Below are 27,739 nucleotides of genomic sequence, written 5' to 3'. Positions count from 1 at the left end.
GTACGAACAGGGGCGTGGCCGTGACGTCATTCTGTCACAACACTTCTGCCAGCTTTATTTTTTTTTTTAATTGCATCCCCATCTATCTGGTTGCTTGCGTGTTCGTGTACTACGCCTTAAGGTTTCAGGAGTAGGCTGCACTGGAACCTGCTCCGAGGTGTCGAGGCCGGACATCGCCTGGTGATCTTCAAGGCGCCCCGATGCTGAGGGCTCATGTGAAGATTGGTTTTGCAGTGTCTGATCGTCGCCCTGTGGACCGTCTGGAAGGGCTGTCATTTCTCGGGCCGCCATGGGGTCCGCTTGATCGAGCCGTCCTGGAAGTTGTAGGACTGAATGCGAGCTTCTGGCTGGCTGGTAATCCGGGCGCTTAGCTGAAACGATATGGTCGGCATGCACAAAACGTTCTTCGTTATTCACCCGCACTGTATACGTGACAGCACTAATACGGCGCGTGATCGTGCCTGCTAACCAAAGAGGGTCGCCCGGGCGAGTTCCTTTCACTCGCACCTCGTCACCTGCTGTGAACTCGCGCCACGTTGACCTTGAGCGGACAAAAGTGGGCTGGCGCGATTCGTTCTTCAACCGGTTACTCAGCTCCAGGTGCAGGAGGCTAAGACGTGTTCTTGGGGCCCACGTCAAAAACAACTGAGCGGGCGTAATCCCTGTCGATGCGCAGGGCGTGTTCCTGTACGAAAATAAAAACTGATCGACACAATGCTGCATAGACTTGCCATGCTTTTTGTGTTCTCCAATTTGCTTTAGTAGGCTTTTCTTGACGGTTTGCAGAAGTCGCTCCGCCGCCCCATTCGAAGCAGGATGATAAGGCGGAGAAGTGAGGTGGCGTATGCCATTGGAGGCAAGGAATGTAGAGAACTGAGCAGACGAGAATTGTGGTCCATTGTCTGTGACGACCATTTCCGGTAGACCGAAGCTCGCAAATATTCTTCGCAGCTCTTGCACAGTTGCTTCCGCTGTAGTTGTTTTCATGCACACAACTTCTGCCCATTTGGAATAAGCATCTATCAGGACTAGTAACCAGCATGAGTTTGCAAAAGCGAAGTCCAAGTGCACTCTTTCCCATCTTTTGCGTGCACGGGCCCAAGGAGTGAAGTCTACCTGGGACGGCGTGTTTTGCCTAAATTGACAGACTGCACAGCTCTGGACAGTGTCTTCTATGTCCGAAGTTTGCTGAGGCCACCACACATGGCTCCTTGCAAGCATTTTCATTCTAGTCGCGCCAGGATGTCCTTCGTGCAGCAATTTTAAAACCGGCGTAACAAGCGCACGTGCCACAATTACGCGATTGCCCCAGGTCACGCAGTCTCGATCCAACGATAGTTCATGGCGTCTAGTAAAGTACGGTGCTAAATTTTCATCGGCAACTTTTGCTGGCCATCCATTTAATGCGAGGAAGTGGACCTTCGATAGGACTGGGTCCTTCTTTGTTGCTTTTCGGATATCTTCAGCTGATAAGGGCAGTTCGTCTGTTGCCGAGAAAAACTGCACGTAGTCACTGACGTCCGCTTCATTCTTTAGCGGAAGCCGCGATAATGCGTCTGCATTAGCGAGAGCCTTCCCTCTCCTATATACACATTTGTAACGGTAGGCCGCAAGTAGTAGCATCCAGCGCTGCATTCGGGCAGCTGATAGTGCTGGAATGGGCTTGTTGTGTCCGAGTAAGCCATTTAATGGCAGGTAATCAGAGTATATAGTGAACTCTCGTCCATAAATATATTTATGAAATCGTTTGATAGCGAACACCACGGCAAGCGCTTCTTTTTCTATTTGGGAGTACCCAGTCTCTGCTTTACTGAGTGTTCGCGAAGCGTAGGCTATCGGTTTTTCATTTCCATCGATTTCATGGAAGAGCACCGCCCCCAATCCGTATGCAGACGCGTCTGCTACAAGGCCTCTTGACTTCTCCGGATTGTAGAAGGTTAGGACACTGTCACTCGTCAACCAACGCTTGCTCCTCTGGAAACACTCTTCAGCGTCTTTGGGCCACTGCCGAGTTCCCTTCAGTAAGTGATATAGGGGTTTCAGCTATGTGGACATGTTGGGGATGAACTTGGAGTAAAAAGATAGCATGCCAAGGTACGCTCTTAGTTCCGATTCATTCCTTGGAGCTGGCGCATTCCTAACAGCTTCAACCTTTTCCGTGCACGGCTTAATTCCACTTGCGCTAATAATATGCCCCAGATAGGAGACAGAGTCTTTGAAAAACATTTCTCTTGCTTGAGCCGAACGCCATGCTCCCGAAACCGAGCAAGGACTGCTTCAACGCGTTGGAAACATTCTATTTTCGACGCTCTCGTGATGAGGACATCATCGAGATAGCAGGCAACGCCCTTCACGCCTTTTAATACTTGATCCATCACCGACTGGAATATGGCTGGGGCACTGGAAATTCCGTATGGCATGCGGAGGCACTGTAATAAGCCGATGTGCGTGTTAAGCGTCAACAGTTTTTGAGAGTCAGGGTGAACTTCTATTTGTTGGTACGCAGTGGTCAGGTCTAATACCGTGAAGACGTTGCCTTCCGCAATTACTGCAAAGATGTCTTCGACTAAAGGTAATGGATAATGCTCCGTCATTATGCAAGGATTTAAGGTAATTTTGAAGTCTCCACACAGCCTCACCTTCTTGTCTGCCTTGGGGACGACGACCACTGGTGTAGCCCAGTCGCTTTGTGCCACGGGAACCAGGACCCCGTTCCGTTCGAGCTGTCGAATTTCTTCGACTGCTGTCCGCAGGGAAAAGGGAACAGGTCGAGCCTTGCAGAAAACTGGTCTGGCGTCTTCCTTTAGGACCAGCTGTGCCTTGTGTCCCTTTATTAGTCCTACCTCCGTAGAAAAGACATCGCTATACGTGCGTAGCAGCTCCTCCACCATTCCGTCTGTCTGCACCGTGAATACGCTCTTCCAGTCAATCTTCAGTTCTGCAAGCCAGTCATGTCCAAGTAGCGACGGCTTCCTTCCAGGTACAACCACGACAGGCAGCGTCTTGCGTTGTTCTCGGTAGACCACAGGCACTTCCGCTTGCCCTACAATTTCCAGTGGTGCGCCTCCGTACGTTCTAAGTTGCAGTCCTGTTTTGACTGGTGGCTGTGAACAAGACAGGGACGAAAAGACGCTCTCGCTAATAATCGAGACAGCGACTCCTGTATCGATCTGCATCTCCACCGGCGTGCCTGCAATGTGCACTTGCACTCGGTAAGGTCGAGTCGTCGGTCCACTTTGCTGAACGTGAAAAAGTTGTAACTCTTCCACTTCTTCGTCGTTGTCATTGAATGCATTAACCGCTTCTCGTTTTTTTTTCTTGCACGCCCGAGCCAGATGACCGGTCATTTTGCAATAATGACACCTTGCCTTTCCATATGGACAGTCTCCCGCATCGTGTTGCTCCGCACATCGGTAACAAGAGTTAGTAACGTCAGTAACAAGAGCAAGACACGCCGAAGTCCTCGCCTTTTGTCTTTTTTGACCCTTCTGAATTACGTGGACGTCTTCATCGAGAAAAGTGTTTTCAGAGGCTGGGCGGAAGCCTCTGGATTCTTTCGCAGCCAGTTCCGCGCTTCTAGCTAGGTCATACGCAGTTTCGAAGCTTAGCTCCTTTTTCTTCAGAAGGCTGGCTTGAATCGAAGCGTCGCTGAGGCCAGCCACGAACCTGTCTCGAAGAGCATCGTCCAGAAACGGCCCAAACTCGCATCTTGCTGCCATATGGCGTAGTTCCACGGCAAATGCAGAAATAGTCTCACCTTCCACCTGGTAGCGGCGATTAAACTTGAACCTTTCGGCGATAACTTTGCTTCCCGGAGAGTAGTGTTCCCTCAGAACTGCGACGATTTCATTGAATGATTTGTCTTCAGGCTTCGCTGGTAGCAACAGGTCCTTCAGCGTTTTGTAGGGGCGTTTACCAATGGCCGTTATAAAGGCAGACTTCTTCAGGCTGTCATCCTTGTTTTGGGTCACTTTCCAGTAGTGGTCAAATCTTTCAACATAAGACATGAAATCTTCTTCGCCATCATCGACGAAAGGCTCGAAATCCAAGAACTTCGCCATTCTTCTTGTCCTGCGCAATCTCGGCCTAAGTTTCCGATCCCAACTTCGTCGCCACTTGTTGTAGCATGCATACAGACGCTACTCAGATAGCAGGAATAGGAATGGCTTTATTCCCAAACGCGCGCTGTTTATCTAGGTACGAACAGGGGCATGGCCGTGACGTCATTCTGTCACAACAGTTTTAAACGAGACGGGATCCACTTCAATTACAGGCTGGCACGAGAAGTGAGCTGGCGACCTGGTGGTCGCGCTGTTGCTTCTTTAGGGAGCCCGTGAGCGCTCAGGAGGCCAGAGTAGGTAGTAATGAAGAAGGTCCCCTCGGCGAACCTCAGAAGAGCATCGCCGTCGATAACAGAAAAAGGAGGAAAGCAAGAAATAGAGCTCGGCATGTTATAGGCTACATAAACATGCAGGGCGGTAGAAGAAAGGAAAAGTGGGCAGGGATTGAAGAGCAGTTACATAGAGAACAAACAGGGGTGTATGCGGTTACAGAAACGCACCTTAGAGACTCAGAAGAGCCGCCAGTTATTGAGAATTAAGTTTAGGAAGAATGCAACAGAACTAAGTCGGAAAGAAAGGGAGGGGGAGTCGGAATGCTCATCCATCAGGGAGCCAAATGGAAAAGAGTAAATGCAAAATGTCAAGAGCATCTTTGGTGATAAAGTACAATGAGTGGGAAAAAAACTTGGCTGGGCGTTACGTATTTGTGGACCGGAAATAATTTCACAGAGAAGAATAAAGAGTTAGTGAAATGCATAATCGCTGATATCAAGGGTTTCGGGAATGGTGCTGAAATTGGCCTAGTAGTGACATGAATGCCCACATACAGGATTTAGATGGCTATGCCGACAACAACGAGAAGTCAATGCTAGACCTTTGTGAGCAACATAACCTCGTTTTCGTGAACACAGGGCCTAAGTGTGAAGGGCAGATCACGTGGGAAGTGGGAAACCGGCAATCGACCATTGATTACTGGCTGATGACAGAAGGAATTCATGAAAAGTTGAGAGAAATGGTCATTCATCAAGAAGGGTATAGCAGCGTAGGGAGTGACCATAAACGCATCATTTTGAAAATGTGATATGTAATTGGGAAAGAGAGCAAGGAACGCAAAATGGCCAGTCCAAATTTGAACGCTGAACAAATAACAAATATAGTCACTAGAGTCGAGGAATAACTTGGCAAATAGCGAAGTAAAGAGTGGGAATATCGTTAGCTTCTAAGTGTAATAACGACAGAAATACGGAAAGAGAAACAACATGTTCGTTGGAAAGGAAGAAAGAAACCGAAAAGCTGGTGGAACAGGGATATATTAGAAGCGATCGCCGACTGACAGAAAGCATCTCGAGAGCACAGGCACGCAAAGAAGGCGCAGTTGCCGCAGGATGAAGTAACCAGCAAATTGGAAATATACCGGGAGAAAAAGTCTATGGTTCAAATACTGGTGCGAGCAAAATTAAAAAGTGAAAGTGAACGTTGGTTGTCAGAAATACGTGAGAAAAAGAAGGCCGCACCTAGAATATTCTGGAATCACATAAAATTATTAGGCAGGAAGTCAACAACAATACAACAACATATCCTAGACGAAGATGAAAACAGACTGGAAGGAGAGGCAGCAATAAATTACATCCAAAAAGTCACAGCCGAATCTTTCCAAGGCAAGGACGAGGTTGTATTTGAAGAAAAAAAGAGCATGAAAGAGACCCAAGTGGAAAAGGAGCTGGTGCTGACAAATTTAGACTGGAAGAAAGCGGAAGAGAAAATTCTTAAGCGCACAGCCGCAGGGCTAAACGAGGTTCCCGTTAGGCTGATAAATGAACTGGGACCAGAAAGTAAGGAAGCTCTAGTGAAAGCAGTGGAAAAAACTTTAAAAGATAGGCGAATACCAGAAAGTAGGCGACAAAGTAGAATGAATTTATTTATAAAGGTAAGGGGGAGAAAGATAGAATTCATTCGTATAGACCGTTGACCATTACATCAGTAATATACAGGGCAGCAATGCAGGCTATCAAATTAAAGCTTCAAGCATGGGCAGAGAATAATGGCATTTGGGAGAACTTCAGAATGGCTTCAGAATAGGTAGGCGGTTAGATGATAACTTATTTGTTCTTACTCAGTGTATTGAAATATCAAAAGTAGAAAGCAGACCGTTATATGTGGCCTTTTTAGACATTACAGGAGCCTATGGCAACATAAACCGCAACATCTTGTGGGATATTCTGGAAGGGGGAAGGCTTAGGTGACGATTGTCTACAGCTTTTGAGAGAGATTAATCTAGAAAATACCGTTTGCGTTGAACGGGAAGAGATGGGGAGCGAGAAGAAAGTTCGTATCAGCAAGGGACTGAGGCAGGAGTGCCCTTTATCCCCGCTGCTGTTTATGATGTACATGGTGAGGATGGAGAGGGCGCTATAGAAGGAAGTAATATCGGGTTTAATCTCTCATGCAAACAGGCGGGTACAGTAATAGAGCAGGAGCTCCCAGGTTTATTTTATGCAGACTGCATTGTGTCGCTAGCTAACAAGCAAAGTGATTCGCAACGTCTGGCTAATATCTGTGGGCAGGAAGGCAACAATTTAGGTTTAAAATTTAGTGGTAGAAAATCAGGTGATGGTATAAAATGAAAACAGTGAAACAACAGTGGAGATACAGGGCAGAAAATACCTCGGGTAACAGAATATAAATATCTTGGTATATGGATAAACCAAGGCAATAGATATATGGAAACACCGGAAAAAAACAATAACAGTGAAGGGGAACAGAAATGCAGCCATAATGAAGCACAGAGCGCTATGGGGATACAATAGGTACAAGGTCCTCCGAGGTATGTCTAAAGGTGTAATGGTTCCTGTATCGTATGCGTCTGAGCAAGTCGACACACACAGTGGTTGGGCATCGAGAAAACTGCCCGTCTCTTTATTGTGGTTACTTTTATATCTTCGTGTAAGAGGGTGCCGCATGCGCAGAAGTGGTTAGGGGAAAGAAGGATGCGCTGCTATCGGCTCGTCTGCTTCCGTGGTAGCCAAGTATGATACAGCTCCTTTCCCTTAACGAAAATAAAAGAAGGACTTTATGACCACAAAGCAAGAAAAGAAGATGCTAGGAGACTTGACAGAAATTCGCTTCGTATTGCAGCCGTTGAGGCTTGTTGCGCTGACGGGTCGACCTGCGGGGCTCTGCTTTCGATGCCTCCACTTTGGGGAAGACCTGTATGTTGGCTTGCGGATGACCAGTTAACCCGGGTTCTAGAGGCTCCTGTCTTTCGTTTCGTAAGCTACTATTTTCAGCGTTGCTGTTGTCGTCATCTTCGTCTACCCTGCGGTATTTTTCCCGCGTTTGAAGCAGGTGTTGTCTGTTCCACCTTAGAAGCCTTCCATCCTCTGTCTCCACGATGTGGGACCGGGGAGCCGCTTCTTGAAGCACTCTTGCCTTACGTGACCAGTTGTCGTCCAGTATGCGTACCATGTCTCCTTGCTGCAAAGGGTAAAGCGTTTTGCCCGTGGCCTGCTGTCGATGCTTGACTATTGGGCATCCCAGCTCTGTGCTGTATTCCGGAACGTTGGTGCGCAGGCGCCGTCCCTGTAACAGTTGGGCAGGTGAATGGCCATCCTCTAGTACAGACACACGATAAGACAAGAGTCCTAACCAAAAATCGTCGCAAGATTCAGTGGTCTTTTTCATAATGCGCTTAACTATCTGTACTCCCTTTTCAGCAAGTCCATTTGATCTGGGAAATCGCGGGCTTGATGTAATGGGCTCAAAATCATATCGCCTTGCGAAGTCGGCAAACTTTTTGGATGCAAATTGAGGCCCATTATCTGTAAGTACTTGCACAGGGATCCCGTAGCGCGCGAATATCGCGAATGTTTTTTGTACCACCTCATGGGCCGTCATTGTGGATAACTTTTCCACTTCAAGAAAATTGGAGTGCGCATCGAACACTACTAGATGCTCTTCCCGGGCGAAATGGAATATGTCGATGCCTACTCTGTACCACGGCATACTAGGTGTCGGGCGCAAAATAAGGGGCTTGGACTGCTGCTTGTACGCATACTTTTGGCATGCGTTGCACGAACGAATCATTGATTCAATGTTGCTGTGTAGTCCAGGCCGAAAAATAAGAGCGCGCGCGCTCTTGCCTTGCACTTATTCATACCCAGATGACCTGCGTGTACCTTTGTTAGCATTTCGCTCCTCATGGACTTGGGTATAACAATTTTGCATCCTTTCAGTAGTATCCCGTCAATGACAGATAGCTCAGCCGTAAACGGACGTAATTCCCCTTGAACCGTTGTTACACGCGACAGTTGATGCATTACAGCACTCAGATAGGGATCCGATAGTGTCTCGTCCTGAAGGCGACGTTTTGTCGATGGGGTTACCATGTGCGAGACAAGACGAACTGCACGAACCTCGATGTCCTCCATTGCTTCCGGGTTTGGTGAAAGGGAGGGCGCGCGGGAGAGCATGTCAGCCAGGAGCAGGTCCTTTCCAGGAACGAACTGCAAGTCAAAATTGTATTTTAGAAGGCGAACAAAGAAACGCTGTAGCCGGGGTGGCATTTCTCCGATGTATCTTTTTGCGATGGCCAACAACGGTCGGTGGTCCGTCTCTATGAGGATCTTGCGGCCATAAGTAAACTGGTGAAATTTTTCGCAGGCGAACACTATGCCAAGCGTTTCTTTGTCGATTTGCGAATATCGCGTTTCGCTATCAGTTGGCGTTCGCGAGGCGTACATCACTGGGCGCCATTCACTCTGGTGTTTTTGCAATAGCGACGCGCCAATGCCGATGGCTGACGCGTCTGCGGAGATCTTTGTTTCTTTAGTTTCAGCAAAAAACGCCAGGAGCGGCGGCGATGTTAATGCCTCGCAGACGTCTTGCCACTCGCGCCGATGGGCTGTAGTCCACTCAAAAACCGTATCGTCCTTGACGAGGCTTCGCAGCAACGCCGTTTTATCGCTTAAGCTGGGTACATACTTTCGGAAATAGTAGACGACACCCATCATTCTTCTCACGGCATTTTTGTCTTCCGGCGCGGACATGGCTCTGATGCCTTCAATCAACTCGGGGCTTGGGCGCACGCCGCCTTCATTGATTATGTCACCTAGAAATGTTATCTCCTTCATACCAAACGCACATTTTTCAGGATTAAACATGAGTCCTGCTTTTTCTGCCTTTTCTAGCGCGGTACGCAAACGTTGGTCATGCTGGGTTTTGTCAGCACCCCAAATGAGGACGTCGTCGACGTAAACGCGTACTCCTAGGATACTTTCAAAGATCTCAGTCAGTGTCTTTTGAAAGACCTAACTGGCAGACGAAATGCCGAACGGTAGCCTTAGGAACCGATAGCGCCCGAAGGGAGTGGCGAACGTGCAGACGCGCGATGTAGCTTCATCAAGGGGTATCTGATGAAAACCAGAGTTGGCATCCAGTCTCGAAAAAATTCGAGCATCTGAAAGCTCACTTTCTATATCTTCACGGGTAGGCATCGGGTAGTGCTCACGTAATATATGTTTGTTTACTTCTCTAGGGTCCATGCATACTCGGAGAGCGCCATTCTTTTCTCTTACCACAACCAGAGGACTTACCCATTCGGTGGGTTCTTCTACTTTGACAATGATGGACGCCTTCTCCATGCGTGCCAGCTCGTCACGTAATGGTTGCTTCAGTGCCAAAGGTACTTTCCGAGCAGTTTGTACGACTGGAACCACGTCTGGTCGCAGAACCATCTTGTACGTTCTTTGTACGCAGCCCGTTCCATGAAAAAGATGTGCAAATTGTGTTTCTGGCCCTGCTTTTCCACTTCGCCTGACTGAGTCGATGTTTGCTGGGACAATGCCGAACTCGATGTATGTGCTCAATCCAATGATCGCTTGGCGTCCTTTCTTGACTATAAAGAAGGCAGTATCTCTCGTGGTACTGTTCAGGCAGAAGGCAGTAACAATAAAGAGACAGGCAGTTTTCTCTCGTGGTACCGTTCATCTCTAGTGCATTAGTGGCGACACCGAGATGCTTGATCTCGGAGCCGTTGTAGGCAGTCGGCACTGCTGCGCTCTTGCGTAACGTGTTCATTTTCGAGATGCGCTGAAAAATGCTAAGCGGAATCAAGTTGGCTTGGGAACCAGTATCGACTTTCAGTTCTATCCCGTGACCAGAGACCTCGCCACGCACTGTCCAGTGTTTCCCTGGTTTTGTGCTTACGCCACAGATGGTGACATCAAGGACATCAAAGCTGTCTTCACCATCTTCCTGAATGCCGTGAACTTGCGGGTTCTTGCAGCCCGATGAAAAGTGATTCTTCTTTTTACATGCGTAGCAAGTTTTTCCGTAGGCTGGACATTGCCGTGGCGCGTGCACTCGACCACAGTGCTTGCACCGGCCTTTTTGTTCTTTGCCGCGTTCATATCGGCGAGTGGAGTCTACTTGCACGCGCTCATTGGCCCATGCAGCATTTTGTTGTGCCGCCGCTTCAGCTGCTTTGCATATGTTCTCGGCTTTTTGTAGTGTCAAGGATTTGTCCCGCAACATTTTCTCTCGGACAGTCTTGTTATTTGTCCCGAATACAATCTGGTTCCTAATCAGAGACTCTTCAAGGGTCGCGAAATTAGAAAGTTTGGCTTGCGTCCTCAGGTCACGTACAAACCGCTCGAATCGCTCTCCCTCATCTTGGACTCGCATACGGAACAAATTGCGTTCGTAAACCTCGTTCCTTTGCTCAATAAAGTATGCGTCAAACTTCCGCACTAGTGTCTCGTAGTCATCCTTGAGCTCACCTTCGGCGAATGTGAAGTTGCTAGACCTCAAGCGCTTCTTCACCCGCGGCGCTCAGGAGGATGGCCGCCTTGACCGCTTCTGTCTTGGGATGGTCTGTCGAGGTGGCCGTCAGGAATAGGTCCAGTCTTTGCTTGAAGAGTTCCCAGTTCCTTCTGACATTGCCGGTCAGCTGTAGTGGGCAGGGCAGTTTTAAGGCGTCCATGGCTTGCTTCCTGCCGCGCGGCTGCGGGCACTTCTGACACCATGTATCGTGTGCGTCTGAGCAAGTCGACACACACAGTGGTTGGGCATCGAGAAAACTGCCTGTCTCTTTATTGTGGTTACTTTTATATCTTCGTGTGAGAGGGTGCCGCATGCGCAGAAGTGGTTAGGGGAAAGAAGGATGCGCTGCTATCAGCTCGTCTGCTTCCGTGGTAGCCAAGTATGATACAGTTCCAGGACTTACTTTTGGAAATGCGGTTGTTTGCTTTACCTCAGAGGTACAATCAGGACTTGACGGGAACCAAAAGTCAGTGGGTCGCCTCGCATTGAGCGCTTACGGGAAGACAACAAATGAAGCTGTGCAGGGTGATATGGGCTGGACTAGTTTTGAAGAGAAGGAAGCTCGCAGTAAATTTGAGTATGAAGAACGGCTGAGGAATGTGGAAGTGAATGGACTGGGAGAGTGTTCAGGTATCTGTACAGGAATAACATTCATTCACAGTGGAGGAAAAGAACCAGCTTACCAGGAAGCTTGCCAGCAAGTATGCGGCCTGTAGGGTGGGAAACACAGCAACAAAGAAGGTCAAGCGGAAAGTCAGAGAGGCTGAAATAATCTCATAGGTGGCGGCAATCGAAAAGAAACCTGCCATGCGTAACTACTTAAGAGGAAAAAAAATTAAATCAGGAAAGAAACAATTTATGATAACTCTAAGGGAAGCTCATTACTTTTCGAAGCGAGATCGGGATGCCTTAGAACACGCACTTATAAAGCAAGATATAAGACGGAAAAAGAAGCATGTGCTTGCTGCGGTAAAGCTAGGGAGACTATGGAGTATGTTTTATTAAATGTGAAAACGTCTACCCAGCAGTTGGTTTAGGTGCCACTGGCCTCCTTGAAGCACTTGGGTTCAGCAAGAGCAGTGGAAAAGAAAAGAGGTCCGCAATAGGCGATTAGAGGATTGGCGGAAGAAAAGTTGAGAAACGACAAAAAAACGGAGACGTATAAAAGCACAGTTCAAAATAGGGGATCAGAAAGTTTTGGTGAGGTAGTTCATAGTGTTTTTTTTTCTCTTTTTTATTGTTTAACCTAGGTAGGACATTAGGCAGCATATCAAGAGCTTGGTGAAGCAACCCACCGCCCCGTTCCAAAGGGGACGCTCATACCATCCATCCTTCCATCCATCCTTGTTTGATGCAGCTCGGCCGGCTTGATGCCTGCATTGTTCGAAGCCGCAGGGCCGCAGCTACTCAGCATGACGATCTGTGGCCCAAGACCCCTCGGTGGGTAGGCTCTGAGTGGACTATACAAATGCAAGGGGACAAGCTCCAAGGAACGACCGTTGTCAGCCACGCACAATGCCTCAAGCGTCACGTGCGCGCCACTATTCGCCAGACTGTATGAATTCAAAAGAAATCTGTCAACCGCCTACCCAAACGAAAACCTTGAAACACAAGGTTCACGTTGATTTCGCTAAGTACCCAGAAACTTCCAATTATGTGTACTCTCAAATAGACACAATCGGGTTTACATAGTCAAGGTAAGTAATCATGAATTAGAGCTTCCTCACGTAAGGAAGGCGAAGGGAGAACTGCCCTTAATTAGCTTATGTCCGTTTAGCACCAGATAGCTACATGATCATTACATAACGCCAAAGTCCGAAATCAACAAAAGGGAAAACCATCTGAAATCCTTATCACGTTCGTAAATTGTCTCAGAAGGCCTCAGTGTTTCCGCTTTTCTTCTAGCGCACATCACAATGATGCTAATATGACGCAGAGTGATTACAATAAATCACCAAATCCGACCAATAATAACAAACATTCAAAAAAATGTGTGTGAATTATCCAAAACAAGTCGCAACTAAACACACATTGAGGTTCTTTAACTTCAGACTTCATCTCCGCGTAAGAAAAGAAACTAAAACACTGATGCTTTCCCTTCAGCTTTCAGCTGTCACGTTTTCAAGGAAGTAAACAAACGAACAAAAACCACGAGCAGAAGAGACCAACAATGCCTTCTGTCTAATAAAGGTTTCACAAACTTCATCATCATCATCAGCCTAGTTACGCCCACTGCAGGGCAAAGGCCTCGCCCACACTTCTCCAACTACCCCGGTCATGTACTAATTGTGGCCATGTTGTCCCTGCAAACGTCTTAATGTCATCTGCCCACCTAACTTTCTGCCGCTCCCTGCTACGCTTCCCTTCCCTTGGAATCCAGTCCGTAGCTCTTAGTGACCATCGGTTATCTTCCCTCCTCATTACATGTCCGGCCCATGCCCATTTCTTTTTCTTGATTTCAACTAAGATGTCGTTTACCCGCGTTTGTTGCCTCACCCAATCTGCTCTTTTCTTATCCCTTAACGTTACACCCATCATTCTTCTTTCCATAGCTCGTTGCGTCGTCCTCAATTTCAGCAGAACCCTTTTCGTAAGCCTCCAGGTTTCTGCCCCATATGTGAGTACTGGTAACACACAGCTGTTGTACACTTTCCTTTTGAGGGATAGTGGCAACCTACTGTTCATGATTTGAGAATGCCTGCCAAACGCACCCCAACCCATTCTTATTCTTCTGGTTATTTCAGTCTCATGATCCGGATCCGTGGTCACTACCTGCCCTAAGTAGATGTATTCCCTTACCATTTCCAGTGTTTCGCTACCTATCGTAAACTGCTGTTCTCTTCCGAGACTGTTAAACAGTACTTTAGTTTTCTGCAGATTAATTTTCAGACCCACCCTTCTGCTTTGCCTCTCCAGGTCAGTGAGCATGCATTGCAATTGGTCTCCTGAGTTACTAAGCAAGGCAATATCATCAGCGAATCGCAAGTTGCTAAGGTATTCTCCATCAACTTTTATCCCCAATTCTTCCCACTCCAGGCCTCTGAATACCTCCTGTAAACATGCTGTGAATAGCATTGGAGATATCGTATCTCCCTGTCTGACGCCTTTCTTTATAGGGATTTTGTTGCTTTCTTTGTGGAGGACTACGGTGGCTGTGGAGCCGCTATAGATATCTTCCAGTATTTTACATATGGCTCATCTACACCCTGATTCCGTAATGCCTCCATGACTGCTGAGGTTTCGACTGAATCAAACGCTTTCTCGTAATCAATGAAAGCTATATATAAGGGTTGGTTATATTCTGCACATTTCTCTATCACTTGATTGATAGTGTGAATATGGTCTATTGTTGAGTAGCCTTTACGGAATCCTGCCTGGTCCTTTGGTTGACAGAAGTCTAAGGTGTTCCTGATTCTATTTGCGATTACCTTAGTAAATACTTTGTAGGCAACGGACAGTAAGCTGATCGGTCTATAATTTTTCAAGTCTTTGGCGTCCCCTTTCTTATGGATTAGGATTATGTTAGCGTTCTTCCAAGATTCCGGTACGCTCGAGGTTATGAGGCATTGCGTATACAGGGTGGCCAGTTTCTCTAGAACAATCTGACCACCATCCTTCAACAAATCTGCTGTTACCTGATCCTCCCCAGCTGCCTTCCCCCTTTGCATAGCTCCTAAGGCTTTCTTTACTTCTTCTGGCGTTACCTGTGGGATTTCGAATTCCTCTAGGCTATTCTCTCTTCCACTATCGTCGTGGGTGCCACTGGTACTGTATAAATCTCTATAGAACTCCTCAGCCACTTGAACTATCTCATCCATATTAGTAACGATATTGCCGGCTTTGTCTCTTAACGCACACATCTGATTCTTGCCTGTTCCTAGTTTCTTCTTCACTGTTTTTAGGCTTCCTCCGTTCCTGAGAGCCTGTTCAATTCTATCCATATTATAGTTCCTGATGTCCGCTGTCTTACGCTTGTTGATTAACTTAGAAAGTTCTGCCAGTTCTATTCTAGCTGTAGGATTAGAGGCTTTCATGCATTGGCGTTTCTTGATCAGATCTTTCGTCTCCTGCGATAGCTTACTGGTTTCCTGTCTAACGGCGTTACCACCGACTTCTATTGCGCACTCCTTAATGATGCCCATGAGATTCTCGTTCATTGCTTCAACACTAAGGTCCTCTTCCTGAGTTAAAGCCGAATACCTGTTCTGTAGTTTGATCCGGAATTCCTCTAGTTTCCCTCTTACCGCTAACTCATTGATTGGCTTCTTGTGTACCAGTTTCTTTCGTTCCCTCCTCAAGTCTAGGCTAATTCGAGTTCTTACCATCCTGTGGTCACTGCAGCGTACCTTGCCGAGCACGTCTACATCTTGAATGATGCCAGGGTTCGCGCAGAGTATGAAGTCGATTTCATTTCTAGTCTCACCATTCGGGCTCCTCCACGTCCACTTTCGGCTAACCCGCTTGCGGAAAAAGGTATTCATTATCCGCATATTATTCTCTTCTACAAACTCTACTAATAATTCTCCTCTGCTATTCCTAGAGCCTATGCCATATTCCCCCACTGACTTGTCTCCAGCCTGCTTCTTGCCTACCCTGGCATTGAAGTCGCCCATCAGTATAGTGTATTTTGTTTTGACTTTACCCATCGCCGATTCTACGTCTTCATAAAAGCTTTCGACTTCCTGGTCATCATGACTAGATGTAGGAGCGTAGACCTGTACAACCTTCATTTTGTACCTCTTATTAAGTTTCACAACAAGACATGCCACCCTCTCGTTAATGCTATAGAATTCCTGTATGTTACCAGCTATTTCCTTATTAATCAGGAATCCGACTCCTAGTTCTCGTCTCTCCGCTAAGCCCCGGTAACACAGTACATGCCCGCTTTTTAGCACTGTATATGCTTCTTTTGTCCTCCTAACCTCACTGAGCCCTATTATATCCCATTTACTACCCTCTAATTCCTCCAATAACACTGCTAGACTCGCCTCACTAGATAGCGTTCTAACGTTAAACGTTGCCAGGTTCAGATTCCAATGGCGGCCTGTCCGGAGCCAGGTATTCTTAGCACCCTCTGCGGCGTCACAGATCTGACCGCCGCCGTGGTCAGTTGCTTCGCGGCTGCTGGGGACTGAGGGCCGGGGTTCGATTGTTGTATTCATATAGGAGGTTGTGGCCAAGTACTGCACCAGGGTGGCCAATCCTGCTCTGGTGAGAGAGTGCGTTACCGGTTCTGGTCACCGGGATCAGGCCGCACTCCAGGCCTGTTTGTGCAATTTTCTCAACACACGGTTTTTTCTTTTTTTGTATTTTCCGGTGGAGAATAGCGCGGCACCGGGATTTGAATCACGGTCCTCTTGCACTGGAGACGGATACTCTACCGTCCCCGTAGGAGCTAAATTAAAAATTAATTTATGGGGTTTTACGTGACAAAACCACTTTCTGATTATGCACACCGTAGTGGAGGACTCCGAAAATTTCGACCACCTGGGGTTCTTTAACGTGCACCTAATTCTAAGTACACGGGTGTTTTCGCATTTCGCCCCCACCGAAATGCGGCCGCCCTGGTCGGGGTCCGATCCCGCGACCTCGTGCTCAGCAGTCTAACACCATAACCACTGAGCAACCACGGCGGGTCCCGCAGGAGTTGTACGCCTCATTTAACCTACAGTGGTGCCCTATTTGGTCAGTCAAGGTGGACCAATCTGAGCTCGGTTATACCGCATGGATGGCACTCGGCTAGAGAACCTGGTATTTATGACCTGCACATGTGAGTGTGAGGCCATACATATTTGAAGATATATATCTTTCTTTTTTTTTTTAGGAGGGTTCCCGTACAGTGATAAAATAAAGGAGAAGACATTAAAAGAAAGAAAAAAAAGAAAAAAAATTGGCGAAAAAAAAAAAGGAACATAACAGGTGATTTGAACTCGTGACCCTTCGATGTTGCCCGGAAAGATAGCTCAGTCGGTTGGTTCGTCAGACCCCAGGCTACTTTCAAGCGCCACAGCTCCTGCTCCGAGCCTCACACTTACGTGGAAAGAGACTCATGTTGCGTGTAGTAGTTGAGAGAGCCAGTTTAAGGGCGGAGAAGAAGGGAGGGAAGGAAAGTCGCTGAAGCAAAATTACAGCGCCGTGGTGTTAAAGCGGATCCCGTGGTAGAGAAACGGAAGGCGATATAAGCGTGCGTCGCCATGATACGCACACGACAAACTGCCTTAAAATATTTAGACTTGAGGGAAAGCTTCGTTAGCAAACGATAACACGGCAATCAGCACTCGAATATAATTATAACCCTAATAATAATTGTAAATATTCATCTCATCTATGGGATCTAATGCGCGCGCTGTTGCTTTGTCTCTGCGTGTAGTAGTTGAGAGAGCCAGTTTAAGGGCGGAGAAGTGGGAAGGAAAGGAAAGGCTCTGAAGCAAACTTGCAGCGTCGTGGTTTTAAAGCGCAACCGTGGTAGAGAAACGGAAGGCGATATAAGCGTGCGTGGCCATGATACGCACACGACAAACTGCCTTAAAATATTTAGACTTGAGGGGAAAGCTTCGTTAACAAACTATAACACGGCAATCAGCACTCGAATACGACGAGAGAAATTACTGAGACGTGGAAAATTCCCTTGAAAAAAGAAATCTGGTTTGCGAGACAAATGCTTGTATGTATTGAACCTCTTAAAAGATGAGGGGGGAAATATGCGCTAACCGAGAGGGCATCGTCAGCACGAGACATCCACAAGGCACCTTACAGAGATGTGGAGAGCTTCGCGGCCGGAACGAAGCCTCCCTTCTCCGCCGGCCAAGAGGGGGAAACGCGCTTTCCGATCGCTCAAGGTTGCGCGGACAAAGCATAACTCTAGCGTCTAGGAAAAGCTTAACCAGGTGCGATGGCGGCACGCATAGCGTGGGAAGCTAGCCGCCAGAATAACTATACCAAGGACTGCTGCTGATGAGGGCGAAATACCTTCGTGTAATTATAATAACCCTAATAGGACTACTTTCGAAAAAAAAAGGAAACGGCCCAGAGGGCTATACTACGAGAGCTATGACTGATAGTTTTCTATATATATATATATATATATATATTCATCTCATCTATGGGATCGCATGCGCGCGCTGTTGCTTTGTCTCTGCGTGTAGTATAGTTAAGAGAGCCAGTTTAAGGGCGGAGAAGAAGAAAGAAAAGAAAAGCAAAAACTGCAGCGCCGTGGTTTTAAAGCGCACCCGTGGTAGAGAAACGGAATGCGATATAAGCGTGCGTAGCCATGATACGCATACGACAAACTGCCTTAAAATATTTAGACTTGAGGGAAAGCTTCGGTAACAAACGATAGCACAGCAATCAGCACTCGAATATAATTATAACCCTAATACTAATTGTAGATATTCATCTCATCTATGGGATCTAATGCGCGCGCTGTTGCTTTGTTCTGTGTGTAGTAGTTAAGAGAGCCAGTTTAAGGGCGGAGAAGAAGGGAGGGAAGGAAAGTCGCTGAAGCAAAATTACAGCGCCGTGGTTTTAAAGCGCATCCCGTGGTAGAGAAACGGAAAGCGATATAAGCGTGCGTCGCCATGATACGCACACGACAAACTGCCTTAAAATATTTAGACTTGGGGGAAAGCTTCGTTAGCAAACGATAACACGGCAATCAGCACTCGAATATAATTATAACCCTAATAATAATTGTAAATATTCATCTCATCTATGGGATCTAATGCGCGCGCTGTTGCTTTGTCTCTGCGTGTAGTAGTTGAGAGAGCCAGTTTAAGGGCGGAGAAGTGGGAAGGAAAGGAAAGTCTCTGAAGCAAACTTGCAGCGTCGTGGTTTTAAAGCGCAACCGTGGTAGAGAAACGGAAGGCGATATAAGCGTGCGTGGCCATGATACGCACACGACAAACTGCCTTAAAATATTTAGACTTGAGGGGAAAGCTTCGTTAACAAACTATAACACGGCAATCAGCACTCGAATACGACGAGAGAAATTACTGAGACGTGGAAAATTCCCTTGAAAAAAAAAATCTGGTTTGCGAGACAAATGCTTGTATGTATTGAACCTCTTAAAAGATGAGGGGGGAAATATGCGCTCACCGAGAGGGCATCGTCAGCACGAGAAATCCACAAGGCACCTTACAGAGATGTGGAGAGCTTCGCGGCCGGAACGAAGCCTCCCTTCTCCGCCGGCCAAGAGGGGGAAACGCGCTTTCCGATCGCTCAAGGTTGCGCGGACAAAGCATAACTCTAGCGTCTAGGAAAAGCTTAACCAGGTGCGATGGCGGCACGCATGGCGTGGGAAGCTAGGCGCCAGAATAACTATACCAAGGACTGCTGCTGATGAGGGCGAAATACCTTCGTGTAATTATAATAACCCTAATAGGACTACTTTCGAAAAAAAAAGGAAACGGCCCAGAGGGCTATACTACGAGAGCTATGACGGATAGTTTTCTATATATATATATATATATATATATATATATATATATATATATATATATATATATATATATATTCATCTCATCTATGGGATCGCATGCGCGCGCTGTTGCTTTGTCTCTGCGTGTAGTATAGTTAAGAGAGCCAGTTTATGGGCGGAGAAGAAGAAAGAAAAGAAAAGCGAAAACTGCAGCGCCGTGGTTTTAAAGCGCACCCGTGGTAGAGAAACGGAATGCGATATAAGCGTGCGTAGCGATGATACGCACACGACAAACTGCCTTAAAATATTTAGACTTGAGGGAAAGCTTCGGTAACAAACGACAGCACAGCAATCAGAACTCGAATATAATTATAACCCTAATAATAATTGTAAATATTCATCTCATCTATGGGATCTAATGCGCGCGCTGTTGCTTTGTCTCTGCGTGTAGTAATTGAGAGAGCCAGTTTAAGGGCGGAGAAGTTGGAAGGAAAGGAAAGTCTCTGAAGCAAACTTGCAGCGTCGTGGTTTTAAAGCGCAACCGTGGTAGAGAAACGGAAGGCGATATAAGCGTGCGTGGCCATCATACGCACACGACAAACTGCCTTAAAATATTTAGACTTGAGGGGAAAGCTTCGTTAACAAACTATAACACGGCAATCAGCACTCGAATACGACGAGAGAAATTACTGAGACGCGGAAAATCCCCTTGAAAAAAAAAATCTGGTTTGCGAGACAAATGCTTGTATGTATTGAACCTCTTAAAAGATGAGGGGGGAAATATGCGCTCACCGAGAGGGCATCGTCAGCACGAGACATCCACAAGGCACCTTACAGAGATGTGGAGAGCTTCGCGGCCGGAACGAAGCCTCCCTTCTCCGCCGGCCAAGAGGGGGAAACGCGCTTTCCGATCGCTCAAGGTTGCGCGGACAAAGCATAACTCTAGCGTCTAGGAAAAGCTTAACCAGGTGCGATGGCGGCACGCATAGCGTGGGAAGCTAGCCGCCAGAATAACTATACCAAGGAGTGCTGCTGATGAGGGCGAAATACCTTCGTGTAATTATAATAACCCTAATAGGACTACTTTCGAAAAAAAAAAGGAAACGGCCCAGAGGGCTATACTACGAGAGCTATGACTGATAGTTTTCTATATATATATATATATATATATATATATATATATATATATATATATATATATATATATATATATATATATTCATCTCATCTATGGGATCGCATGCGCGCGCTGTTGCTTTGTCTCTGCGTGTAGTATAGTTAAGACAGCCAGTTTGAGGGCGGAGAAGAAGAAAGAAAAGAAAAGAAAAAACTGCAGCGCCGTGGTTTTAAAGCGCACCCGTGGTAGAGAAACGGAATGCGATATAAGCGTGCGTAGCCATCATACGCACACGACAAACTGCCTTAAAAAATTTAGACTTCAGGGAAAGCTTCGGTAACAAACGATAGCACAGCAATCAGCACTCGAATATAATTATAACGCTAATACTAATTGTAGATATTCATCTCATCTATGGGATCTAATGCGCGCGCTGTTACTTTGTTCTGTGTGTAGTAGTTAAGAGAGCCAGTTTAAGGGCGGAGAAGAAGGGAGGGAAGGAAAGTCGCTGAAGCAAAATTACAGCACCGTGGTTTTAAAGCGCATCCCGTGGTAGAGAAACGGAAGGCGATATAAGCGTGCGTGGCCATGATACGCACACGACAAACTGCCTTAAAATATTTAGACTTGAGGGAAAGCTTCGTTAGCAAACGATAACACGGCAATGAGCACTCGAATATAATTATAACCCTAATAATAATTGTAAATATTCATCTCATCTATGGGATCTAATGCGCGCGCTGTTGCTTTGTCTCTGCGTGTAGTAGTTGAGAGAGCCAGTTTAAGGGCGGAGAAGTGGGAAGGAAAGGAAAGTCTCTGAAGCAAACTTGCAGCGTCGTGGTTTTAAAGCGCAACCGCAACTTAAACGTTCCTAAATATTAATGTCATCGAAGAAATGAAAGCTCATGAACGCAAGTGTACCTTTTGCGGAGCCCCAAGAGCTGATTTCCATCACATACTATACATATGCTCTGAGTTCCAGCCACCATCAGAATAGCAACTCACTGACCTCGAGCGATGGGAGGTCGCGGTGTCCAGTTCCGACCCAGCTTTCCAAAAGCAGCTGCTGGGCTGGGCTTCGGAAGTCGCCGGGCGTCACCGACTGCCGGCCTTATTCACGAGACCAAGGGCCAACCCAGGAATAGCTTGAGATATGGTTCAATATTTATTAAAGTTTATCCCCACCACCACCATGAACGTAATTTACAAAACGTGCCTCCAAAAGCACTCCTGCAAATTCAAACATGCCTCGTTTTAAACTCGCGCTAAAGCATAACTTATCAACTTGCGCAGCTTTCCAAACTGTATGCAAACTGATCCTGTTTGCCTTGCAATTCCGTGCGTGTCGTCACGTGAACTTTGAACTTCAAACTACGGAACTAACCTGAGCTGCAAATGCTAATAACCTAAAAAAAGATTCTGGTATTCTGTACGCATTGTCAAACGTTCAGCTTGCAGCTAAACTCCCCCAAAATGAATAGAATACAACAAAAGAAATTGCAACGCTTTTCCCTGATTTCTTTTTCAGGCCTTAGCAAATCTTCTCAGACGAGCTCGAGAAGGTCTTCTGGGGTTCTCGCAAAGTGCGGTCGCGAAGAAGGTCAAAGCCTCTAATTTGCCTGACGCTCCTTGTAGCTGCGACTTTAGAACAACAGCTTCCGCGCCGTAGAAAACGGGCACATTCATAGGCCCGCGTGCGCACCGTTCGCTTAGGTGCCTTTCTCTGCCCTCGCGATTGTCCAGCTCTTGTAGCAGCCTACAGGACGCTTCCCTTTGTACCTCTGCTTACAACGAGACGCCCTCGAGGGGTTTAAGCGATGGCTACTACGGCTGAATCTTCGCGAAACTCCCTTTTTCAACACGTGCGTCAGGCCGATCCCCGATCTCTGCAAACGCCTAAGCTTTACTGTCCTTTGCGTTTTCAAAGTCTTCGGCTGGATCTTGACTTTCACGCTTTTGCCTCTGTCGCCTTGGCACTTCGCACGTTTGATTCTAGACGCCTCGGCCGCGTCCGTCTTTTTCCGTCTGTGCCTTCTCTTCACCATCTGTTCCGGCCTATCTCAACAGCCATAGGTGACATATTACGCCAGGCTGGCCGCACTTGCCACCTCCATACACACTTGGTCTAACGGGTCCTCCGTTTCTTGTGCGGGAAAACCGCCGCGCCCTTCTCCTCGCTTCTACCTACTAATACGTTAGACTCGTCACTGCGCGCAGCTACCTCGCGAATCGTTCCTTCGTCCTTTGACCCCTGCTCAATAGGGGCACACCCATGAGTCTCTGAGTCTCCTCCGGTGTTTTCGCCCTGAAAGCTCCCATATCGGAGAAGAGTTCTCCTCGCTCCGGCAGCGTTTGCTCCGACCCACAGCCATAGCTGACTTGCTCTTGCAGGCTGGCCGAAATTTCCGCCTTCTTGCTGATTTGCTCTGCTTGAGATGCACTGCCCTCTTTTTTTATGCGTGCTCGGAGAATTTCAAGTCTCCGGTTTAATATTCCTACGGACAGACTTGCTACCCTTTTGCTTCGCGGCACCATATCGCGCTTTGTCGCTCCTCCCTGGTTGTAGCGGCGTATAGCGGAAACTTTGTCGTGTGCAGCTATCCTCGGTGAATTCTGCCACTCTCTCTTTTTAGCCTTCGAGACCGGCACGAAATTCCAGACCGACATGTGTGAACGAAGCCTTCTTAGCCCTATCGCAGTCACGCGTTTTCTCCTCAGACAAAAAGTTCATGAAGCACTTAGCGACACTCAACGGGATTAACGCTGGTAACCAAACGGTCCTCAAGTCCCGGCTGACACTTTCTTTCTCATATATACCCTTTGGAAAACAGCAAGGAAATTAACTATGTCGTCGTATGCCTCGAAAGTGCGGAGCTGGCGTCGCGCTATCTGCCATCATCTGACTTTTGCGTTCAAGCTCAGCCATCCAAGAGCGTGTCTTTGCGCTGCCTCCTGCTCGCGCCTCTCGTATTCTTCTGCTGCTTGCGTGCGCCTTTCTCACCTCTGTACTTCTTCCCACTCGCACCTCTCGAACTCCTCTGCGTTTTGTTTTCTTTGAACAATGGTTTCCTAAGCCTCGTCCACTTCTTCGACCGTCACATCTTCTATGTTCATGACGTCGAGAACTGCACCTTTTGTTTTTGCGGAGCAGACGGAAATGCCTAATTCGTCGCAGATTTGAATTAGGTCCTGCACTTCAAGTTTCTCCATAGCGATCTCGTCTGCCTTCAAAATTCGCGTTTCCTTAAAACTGAAATCCTTATTTAAAGAAGGTGAATTTCCCAAAACGGTGCCCACCAGCAAACACCCCTACTCTTCTAGCATCTGCTTTCTTGTACAAGAGAGAGTTCTCGCGGCATGAAGAGCAAACATTCGGCACTCGCTGGCCCGCCCTTATACCTATCCTCAGGAGACCACAAAATTTCCCATTCATCGCGCTCTTTACTTACAACATAATTTTCCTGGCCTCACCGGCCTCCTCTGAACTCTTCTCCTCATTCTGGAAAAGTTCCAATTTCTGCTTTTTGTGTTTCGCAGGGCCAACTGAAATGCCCATCGCCTCGTGAATTTTGAAGAGTTCTTGCGTTTTTCAACTTCTACCGTGCACCTTGTGTTTCTTCCCCACTAGTAATTTAGCCCGCGAGAAACTCATTTCTTGGTCTACAAGAGCAAATCACTAATAACACCGAGCACCATTACCGACTGCCTGCGCTAATGAGTCTGGCGAAAAGAGGTGCAAACACGCAGCACTCACCACACCGATGTAGCCAACGCCATCCGATCCCATAAGCTACCAGCCAGTGTTGTGATAGTCAGCTAGTCCCAAGTTCCGTGAGGTCAATCTTACCACTGACTACCACTGTTGCGTGGTCGGGGGTCCGTGCGGCCAACGAAGTTCCCATCGATGGTGCCGTGTCAGGTGCCGGGAGGAAGGGTTCCAAGCAACGTTTACGAGAATGAAGAAAAAAAATGAATATATTCAAAAAAGTACATGGTTGTGATTACAAAACGGCTCCAACTATCGGAGCTCACTATAGTAACGTCTTAGCATGTCCGATTCACACCGTTTCCGAGCGTCCTCCTTCTCAGCCATCCGGATCCGCTTTTTATGCATGCGTCGTCATTGTTCCTGCTTTCCACCAATCCGGCGTCAGGAGATGGCGTCCGGAGACCAATCCCGCGTCGGTGAACCCCTTTCAGTGCTCCGACGTTATCGGGGGCTCGGGCCCCTTTCGGTGCGCCCGGTCGGAAACGCACGCACCTCCCTGGGCACAAAGAGGGAAAGTAAGGGACATACATGCTGACTCCGATAGCTGGCGTGGACAGGCCAATTTGGGCTGCTGAGAGGTGGGACGAATGGAGGTGTGACAACTGCATGTTGCAGGTGCGGCGTCTCCCGAGATCTGGAGGGCCGCCGGGCACACCACCGCCTCATTTTCCGCCTGCTATGCCCGCTCGGCGAGGAGGTTTCCGCCGCTTTCCGTGCACCCGCCTGCCCACGTTGGCCTTCGAGGTGGCTTTGCGGAGGCACTCTTAGAACACAGGCGAGAGCTAGCGCGGGCAAGCACGAGCGGAAAGCGGAAGTAGCGAGAGAATTGCACCTGCGACATTGGATTCCGGGGTTTTACTTGCCAAAACTACGATCACACTGTGAAGCACGCCATAGGGGGGACTCTGGATTAGTTCTGATCACCCGGGGAGCTTTCACATGCGCACGAGACACGGGCGTTTTTGCATTTCGTCATCCATCGATATGCGGCCGCCGCTGCGGGGATTTGATCCCGCGACTTCATGCTTCGCAGCTAAGTGACCACGGCGGGTACGCGCGTATGCAACAAAGAGGTTTCTGAAGGTGACGCGTTGAAACGTAGACGAGAGCGTCGGTGGGCAAATTATGCAAGAAAAGCACAACAGAGACACCTTACGAAGGAGAGGATATCGACACATACTTGCACATAATAGTTTCTTTAAAGATAAGGTGGCATTGTAGAAGGACGAAGTTCAGGCAAACCCAAGCTATAAACATCACCTCCTGCCCCGCTTGCAGCTCCCGCAAACAGCAGCGCCACAGTTCGCTCTAGTAATCAATGTATGAAACCTTATGGCATGTGCTTTTGGCGGATGTCTATGTCTGTCTACGGCTTTCTAACAAAGTATACCGTTAGAAGCTCACGCCGCCAAATGTATGTGACGGTAAGCTTACAGAAGTTTCTCCATTCTTGTGTTTAAGGGTTCAGACGGTTCTCTGAGGCGGAGCCTCCGAGAACCCAATTGAGGACAAAGCCGTTTGTTTCAAAAACACACACACACACACAAACTTTTAATGAAACTAGAAAGAGGCGAAAACACTATAAAATAAACACTCAAAGAGACATCACGACAATAAACACACTTCGGGCTAGGAGGGCGTTAACCATATGCGAGTCCGGGCTCACCACGACTGCAAGGGCGCATATAAAGGTCTCGACGTGGAGAAGCGGCGACAAGATGCCGGTCTCACCAAAGGTCGGGGCGTTGGATCGTTGGCCGGGCGACCAGAGCGCGACAGCTCTGGCTTGGAGAGGGAAGGAAGGTGGCTTGCCGGCACGAGCAGATGGCGGCGCCGTTCTGGCGAGGCAGCTGGGCGTAGAACTCGGGCCCATAGCTCGACTGCTCTCGTCCTGCCCACCGGCGCAGAAGCTCGATCGCCGGCCTCGGGCAGCAGGCGGCACGAGCAGATGGCGGCGCCGTTCTGGCCAGGCAAGTGGGCATAGAACTCGGGCCCCTAGCCCGACTGCTCTCGTCCTGCCCACGGGCGCAGAAGCTCGCCGCCCTCGGGCAGCTGGCGGCACGATCGGGTAGAGTGGCGACGCACAAGAACGGGTTGGCAGGAGGCCCTGGTCGTGTGAAGTCCTGGTGGCTCGGGTGCGGAACCCGACGGCCTGTCTTCAACTCCCGGTCCGGTGGCCGACCTTCTCCTCGCGTCGCTTCCTGGAACTTTCCCTGCGTCTCACCGCGTCTCCTGCCAGCGCGCCTCGCTTTTCCGCCGCTCTGGCCGATGCGTCGTTTTCTCATTGGCTGCTCGAAGCTCCGTGGTCTCTTCTGATTGGATTAGCTTAATCTCTTTGTTTCTTTTCTTGCGCCGCGCGTTCACGTGCGGGACACTCTTCGGCGTTGTCGTTTTCCATCCAGCGCGGAATTCGCCACGGCGCGCGCACTACTTGTCGTCTGCTTCTTCTCCTTTTCAACCACCGCATCGTGTCGCGCACTACACACATCACAGTCCCCCATTCTTAGGTGTATGCTCGGCTTGTTTCTGCAGTTACGCCCGTGGATCCGTATAAACTCAGATTTTTCCGGAACGTACTGCAGACCGTTTTGTTCTGCCAAGTTCTTCAGCGAGTCGATACCCTCTTGGATATATTGTTCTTTTTGCCCTAACGAGCCTTTGCATGCAGGCCCCTAAGGTGACGTCGTCTGCGTAAAACACCAAGTTGATGCCGTTTTCTCTTGCTGTCGTTCCAAGCGGTTCATTGCGACACTGAATAGAAGTGGAGAGAGGATGGCATCCTGTGGCAGTGGAGTAGCCAGAAATTTCGTTCGGGGGGTGCTCACGTAGCAGCTTGGCCTCCTCCTAAGAGGAAGGTTTAGCTCGGGTGCTCCTATCTAAAAACATGTAGAAGGTGAATTCGTTTTTCTTGGCAACCACTGCACCAAATTTGACGAGGTTTCTTGCATTTAAAATAAAAATCTAAATTCTACGTGGGACGTGGAACCGCCGACATGGCATCAACCTTTATATATTGTTTACTGCTTTTTTGTGTCACGCTGCACTTCGGCATCAGCGTACGTAGGCGGCGAAGCCCGACTGCAAGTGAACTGTGATGGATGGCCTTTTACGTGGCTCCGGGACCGACAGACGTGCCCGGCGCTCGCTCAATCTGACTTCTCCCGACTTCACGAATGACAACTGTGCGCCCTCGGAAACGCTGGCGGTATCCTTCAGCCACAAAAACCTCGAAGCGGCACTACGACAACAGAGCGTGGAACCAGCGACATGGCATCAACCCTTATATATTGTTTACTGCTTTCGCAGGTTAGTCCCAAGCACTATTCTTCGATTAATGTTTGCATTGCTTTGGCGGTTCCACCCCAAACTCTGTTTTTCTTGTGTTTTTCTTCTGCTTGACTTGGCAGCAAGGGCGGCAGCAGGCTTCACGCGTGCTCACGGACTCTGCGCATCTTTTACGCAGACATTTTGCTGATACCTTATCCTGCAATCCGGCTCTGGTGGCTTCGCTATCGTTTCGGACTTCATCGCCGTGGATGGGAAAGGTGCATTTCCTA

The 27,739-nt window shown here is 48.1% G+C and overlaps 2 protein-coding genes across 4 annotated transcripts in view; both read right to left on the bottom strand.

Moving 5' to 3' along the window:
* The window catches only part of LOC129386005 (chymotrypsinogen B-like), a 717,527-nt gene that overhangs the window by 637,227 nt on the left and 52,561 nt on the right, over window positions 1-27,739 (bottom strand). The gene's annotated exons all lie outside the window — the stretch shown is intronic.
* Window positions 611-4,973, bottom strand: LOC140219439 (uncharacterized). The gene is made up of 3 exons (XM_072289231.1): window positions 3,498-4,973; window positions 2,640-3,104; window positions 611-685 (listed from the first exon to the last, which is right to left on the bottom strand). Exons 1-3 carry the CDS (start codon window positions 4,059-4,061, stop codon window positions 611-613), a joined length of 1,104 nt encoding a protein of 367 aa, XP_072145332.1. The 5' UTR covers window positions 4,062-4,973.

This window comes from Dermacentor andersoni, chromosome 7 (assembly GCF_023375885.2).
Source record: "Dermacentor andersoni chromosome 7, qqDerAnde1_hic_scaffold, whole genome shotgun sequence".
In the NCBI taxonomy this organism is placed as follows: Eukaryota; Metazoa; Arthropoda; class Arachnida; order Ixodida; family Ixodidae; genus Dermacentor; species Dermacentor andersoni.
The sequence above is the reverse complement of the archived record's forward strand: the minus strand, read 5'-3'. Positions and strand labels throughout refer to the sequence as shown.